Genomic DNA, 6,000 nt, shown 5'->3' with positions numbered 1-6,000 from the left:
TCTTCATTTTTAAAAACAGTATCTCAGAGACAAATTGAATCAGAGTCACTATCCTACAATGTGTTGCAAACTGAATTTTGCTACTCACTTTGTTTTTCCCAGTGAGTTTGGGGTTGGTATGGTGTTTTACTTCACAAACAGAAACTGCATATACTACTATGTGCTGTAAATAGTCATTATAACCTTGTAGCAGAAAAGACTGTGCCCACTGAATACGTAAACAGCTGTACTGGGAAGATAGAAAATAGTCTTTTATTTTACCTAAGTGATAGAAAAATAGTCTTCAAAAATACATTGTTACACTTATGGGACTGTAGTAAAGTAGAATTTATATGTACAGTAAGGCAGTATTTCTGTAGCATCCTGCTCTGATTATCTTTTAAATTAAAATTAATCATTTTGGGATTTTTTTCTCCAAGAAAAAATGAAGGGGGTATAATAAATTATCTATCCCGCTGAAATGAAGCAGGGAAACATTTTAAAAGAATTCATCACATGAAATTCATTTGCCTCTTGTGTAAGAAAACTTCATTTTCCAAAACTATATTCTCCAGAAGCTTTGGAATGAAATAAGATTTAAGGGGAGAAAACTATACTTAACATACTAAAATGATCTTAAGGAAAAATTGGAGGCATCATTTTACTTGCATATCGGCACTATGTCAGTAAGGTACAGGATCATACGAAAATGGTTTGTCAGGTATTTTGGAATGCATTCTTTTCCTGAAATGCATTATATTGGATAATCCTAATGCAAACAACAGTGTAGTATAAAGATTAAGCAATTGGCTTTCAAAAGTGCTTTTCATGGCATTTCCCACATAGCTGTCCTCTTCCTGTGGTAAGCCATTTTGACCATATTATTTCTTTCTGGCACAAACCAAGACATGAAAGCCTTTTACAGAGGAGATACCTATCGGCACTGTCCCTCAGGAATACAAAGCATGTGCTTTTATTTCATCGGACACATAATTGCATAACGAGTAGCAAAAAGGGAAATCTACAAATCACAGTTAGGAAACCAAATGATTTGTTCTGGAATTAGCTGTTGGAGAAGAAGGTAAGTGGTTGAAAATGGAGCATGAAAAGGAGCAAACCGTGAGCTTGAGTTAAGTGTTGCTCTATCCACATTCTTGAGCATTCACTAGTAGACTGCATTTCATGGACTCTGTAGTGTTACCTGAAGGGAAATCACATTTGAACCAATCATCCCATGAGTCAAGTGATCAATGAAGGGAGTGCAGAAAACATGCAGGATCCAGGTAATCCAACCCTCCCTGCTGGAGTCTGCAATCGCTGGGTGTTATGGAGAAGTTGGACAGGTCCTTCTCAGCTTGGTTCTGTGGAAGGGATGGCATAGCCTCCTTGGTTGACTCCTCAAACAAAGCCTTGTTTGGAGCTTTTGGGTCTTGCACCAACACCAGGATGTTGTTATCCATGACCCTGGACACTTTCGCATACTCCTTGCTGGTTTCAGGGGCCCCAGGCTTCCCTGTCTGGTCACCGTTCTCTTTTTGTTTTGGTAGCAATGATAGGGCTCCATCTTTGTTGATCTTGTGAATCTCCACATAATCCAAGGGTCTTGCAGCAAGAAAGGGGAGCTTCTCCTTGGTCAGCAGCCATCCAGTGTCTCGCTCAGTCTTGGGATGGGGGCTTTCTTCTTTTGTCTGCTTGACCCCCCTTTCCTCCTCTGCAGCCTCAATGGTTTTAGAGGATGTTAAAGTATCTTTCTCTGTTTTGTTCAGTGAAGTAGCCAGTGCACCTCCTGAGCCCAAGGCCAGCTTACACACATCAGCAATGTTGTGGTAAGGAGACCTTGGGTGGTGTTGACTGGGCTGTGGTAAGGGCCAAGTTGAAGATTTGGATTCATTGATGCTCAGGTAAGGAATTTTGTCTACCAGGCTTATACTCGGTGGCTCCCAGATGTGGGGATCATTTGGTTTGGGCGTCTCTGGGTTTTCAATAACCTCAGGGGTATGGAAAGTAGGGGGATTGGCCCGGGGCTCCTCACACTTTTCAGACAAAAGGGAAGGGCTGTCACAGCTTCCCCGGCCAGAGTCATTGTCAGGATCCAAGTATGTGGGTTTCATCCCTGGCCCTGAATGTTCTTTTGAGTTGGCTGGCATCAGCTGCTGGTCCTCACTGTCATCCACTTCTAGAAACTCCACCAGCAAGTCCTCACAGTCAGAAGTGGGTGGGAAGTCTTGACACCCCAAGGCACTCAGGAGTTCCTCAGACTTGCCCTTCTGTTGAACAGACACAAGGACAGCTGGCTGTTAGTTTTTCTCTTTGTTCTTCCCTTCTCTTTCCTACTTTGCCTTCTTTGCCAGCTTCTGACACAGGTCAGGTGCTGGCATCTGCTCTGTTCATTTATGGCAGAGTATATTGCTTTGGGCAAACTACTTTCTGAATCTCAGCTTCTCCATTTTTAAAATGGGAATAATCCTACCTTCGTGGGTGGGTTCCTTTTGAATACTAAAGATGATGCAATTAAGATTGCCTTTTTATTTTTGACACAGAAGTGTATTTTATCATTAACTCTCTGTGGTCAGCAGGTTGAATTGTGAGGTAGACAGTACAGGTAGCTAAGATGTTCATGAAAGATCAATGCTGACTGGACAGTGATTGAAGAGCCCTGGACCAGCAGCTCAGACTCCTGGACTTAAGTCTGTGGTCTGATATTTACAACCAAAATGAATGCAGATACGCCAAATTCTCTGACATTCACTTTTCCTGCTCTTGTTCCAGTGGCCCCACGATTATCAAGTGGCATGTGATTTTACATGCAACTATTTGCATATGCATATGTATGTATGCATATCACTGTTCAATTTAAAGTTCAAATGAAAGGTTATATTTCAACATGGAGGGAGATTTAAAATGTCTTAACCCCACTTTGTATTCAAAATATCTTGAATCAGTTTAAATAGATTCTGGCAAATACTAGCCCCACTCTACGGACTGCCACAACTTCAACAAGTTCAACAGAATATTCTGTTACAATGGTCTCATGGAAAGAATCTTCTGGTGGCACCTTATATCAATGTAGGATGGAAAGATCGATGATAGGTCCCTTGTTTGTGGTCATCAAAATACTTGCCCCTTCCTCAGTTCATTATTTACACAAAATGTTCACCTTTATGCTATGCAAAGACCTGATCATCTAGCAAGCATTACTAGGTGTTTTCATGTTTTCAGGGTTTGCTTTCTTTACCCTCTGGCATTCTGGATCTGGCTGTAAGACCTCTCCTCCCTCTCACCCACCCCTAACCCATCACATGCATCTTTTTATTAACACACATGCTGATGAACAGAAACAGCTTTGGGAAGAGAATCAAGCTGGCCAGGCTGTGTTGTAAGGGACTGTGTGTGTATGTGATTACCAAGCTCATTGTTACCAAGCAGTGAGTCATGTTCTCTGGCTTTGGCACTTACCTCAAGCAGATGAGAATCAAATCCTTTGATTTTTGGCCCAGGAACCGGTGGAAAGATGCAGGTCACCATGCTATAAAATAATTTGTGATAATGGTTAAGTGACTCATGTTTTCACTGTGTAATTTTTGAGAGATCAGTATTATCTCCAAAATAATTGCTACAAGGATGGTGGGAAATGGGAATTAGAGATCCCAGCTATGGGAGACTCATAATCAATGAAGAAGGTGATTAATAATTAGAGTCTTTTGTTAGCATTTGCTAAAGGCAGAGGAGGATGGTTTTGAGGTTGATTTGGACCTTCTGTTTCTTGTAATTTCATCTGTTCTTGCGAGGTTTTTACTATTTTACAACTGTGAACCTCTGATGGAAGGAGTACTGGCCTTAAAGAGTCCATTTTTCCACTTTTTCTGGTACTGATAAAAGGTTTCTTATGGTTGAACACTGCAGCTAAATAGCTAAAATGAGTGGGTTACATTCAGGTTCTTGTCATCTTTCTACTATTTACTTATTTATTTTTTGGCCATTATCCCTGACAACCATGATTTGGAGAAGGATTGAGAAATAATGCAGTACCTATAGCCCTTCAAAGCCACTGCCCAGACCATGATCAAACAGATGACAGCAGAAAGAACGGCCACAAAGATCCACACGGTTATATCTTTCATGGTGAAGTCTAAAAAACAAACAGCCACAAAGCTTTGATCACACTCTGTGTCATTAAAAACAAAGCAAAACAAACCTATGAATAAAATTCTCAAATGAAATAATCTTTCCCCACCCTCCCACATCACCCCCTCCATTTGAAGAACAAGCCAAACCAAAGCAGGCACAATGGAAGGTTTAACTTCTTTCCACATTGCATATATTTTACTATGTCTTACAGTGCTGCATAAATTTCAAAATCCTTTCACATATTCTTTTATTGGAACCCCCAAGGGCTTATAATCAGATGCAGTTCTAATCACAAAAGCTAACTTTGATCTAAAACCCACTGATGGTGTTAGGCTCTTTACAAACATTACCTTGCTTTACAGGTGAGAAAATAGAGAATGAAAGAGTAATTTACTCATGATCATGTCACTATGGAAGTACCGTCAGAGATTTCAACCCAGGTCAACAGCCTCTATACCCTGTGCTTTTATTTGGTATGATCTTGGGGTGGATTAGATTCAAGCAAGTCCAGACTGACACTTGAGCATTCTTTCCAGCATGCTTTGCCTGGTAAGTTATCAGAAGAGCTAGACTATGCCGCATGATTCTAGGGAAGTCTGCTAACTTCACCATGGAGTTTCAGTTTCCTGTTTCAATTCCCCAGGAAGCATGAACTTTTTTCTGAATATCTGAGAGGGTTAGGAAGACTAAACAGGACAAAGAATTTGGAAAATATTTCAGAAATACAAGAAGATTTAGTCTGCTATGAATAAAAGTTGCCAAATTTAATGGCACTTTATTAGAACTAAGTGCCTCTTGCATATTGTGCCTTAACTGCTAGATCAACACAAAATACACATCACAAACTAAACGTCTGTTCATGCTGTTGAGATGGGAGACCATCAGATAGATTTTGGGAATACTGAATAATGACCTTAACTGGACCATTTAAGTGATAGGGTTTTGTGGCAGATGTGGAGGACTGAATGACTGCCAGTTAGGCCCACTGAGACAGTTTTGACAGTCATAGTCTGGAACCTAGTAACCACTGTCCGTGACCTAGGGAGAAATGTAACCCTTCCAAGTGTCTTTTCAGTGGGTAGAGAGACTACAGGCCCATTAGTACATCTTCCAGAGCAATTTGTACTAGAAGTTATTAATGCAGGTTTGCCATTTTAAAAGCCTTTAGGATGTGAGCCAATGATAGTGAAGACACTCACCACTAGGGATCTGAATGGAGCTCTCTGGGCTCCACCCACTCCAGAATCCATGGTCTGGCTTGCAGCGAACCTGGACAAGGTACTTCTGCCCCGGATACAAGCTGAGAATCTTGAACTGTGTCTGTTGTCCAGCAAAGTGAGTCTAACGAAACATAAATAATTTATAATGCAGTTCCTTCCCTAAATAACAGGTTGCATAATTAAGAGAACATAATGTAATCACCTTCTCACTCTCTGAGACTTGAGTTTTCTCCTTATTAAAGATTTCTCAGACAAAAATGTAGTAGGTTTTACTTATTTATTTCAGTAAGACAAACATTTATTCCCTCTCTCCTCCATTACCTTATGAGAGACAGCCAATCAATGAATGTAGAAGGAATAGTGAAATTGGAGAATTGCTTCTTTTTAAGTCCTAATCAAGTAATTAACTCAAGGATTGTTCATGGGCATTAAAACTACTCAAAGGGTAAGAACTGGATATTAATGCATATTGAAATAATAACACATGAATTAAATATACCTTTACATTCAAGGAATCAATTTATCATGTCTCCACACCAGGGAACAGTTTTAACATCACTTATGGGGAGTTGAAAGATGGCTTATGTCTCCTGATACAATTCAATGTGAAGTACATAATATTTCCTATGTAGTATGCTAGTTAAAAACTGTACAAATAGAATCTAACCAAATC

The 6,000-nt window shown here is 40.1% G+C and overlaps 1 protein-coding gene across 2 annotated transcripts in view; it reads right to left on the bottom strand.

Annotated features, from left to right (window-relative positions):
* Positions 1 to 638: 638 nt before the first annotated feature.
* The window catches only part of PRLR (prolactin receptor), a 135,651-nt gene continuing 130,289 nt past the window's right edge, over positions 639 to 6,000 (bottom strand). For both annotated transcript variants that reach the window (XM_058680002.1, XM_004583645.4), the window contains exons 7-10: positions 5,307 to 5,448; positions 4,009 to 4,108; positions 3,436 to 3,505; positions 639 to 2,246 (exon numbers count right to left, since the gene is read on the bottom strand). In XM_058680002.1, the coding sequence (XP_058535985.1) occupies positions 1,227 to 2,246; positions 3,436 to 3,505; positions 4,009 to 4,108; positions 5,307 to 5,448 (1,332 nt within the window). In that variant the 3' untranslated portion in view covers positions 639 to 1,226. The remainder of the gene's footprint in view (positions 2,247 to 3,435; positions 3,506 to 4,008; positions 4,109 to 5,306; positions 5,449 to 6,000) is intronic.

The sequence above is a fragment of the Ochotona princeps genome, chromosome 23, assembly GCF_030435755.1.
Source record: "Ochotona princeps isolate mOchPri1 chromosome 23, mOchPri1.hap1, whole genome shotgun sequence".
NCBI lineage: Eukaryota > Metazoa > Chordata > Mammalia > Lagomorpha > Ochotonidae > Ochotona > Ochotona princeps.
The sequence above is the reverse complement of the archived record's forward strand: the minus strand, read 5'-3'. Positions and strand labels throughout refer to the sequence as shown.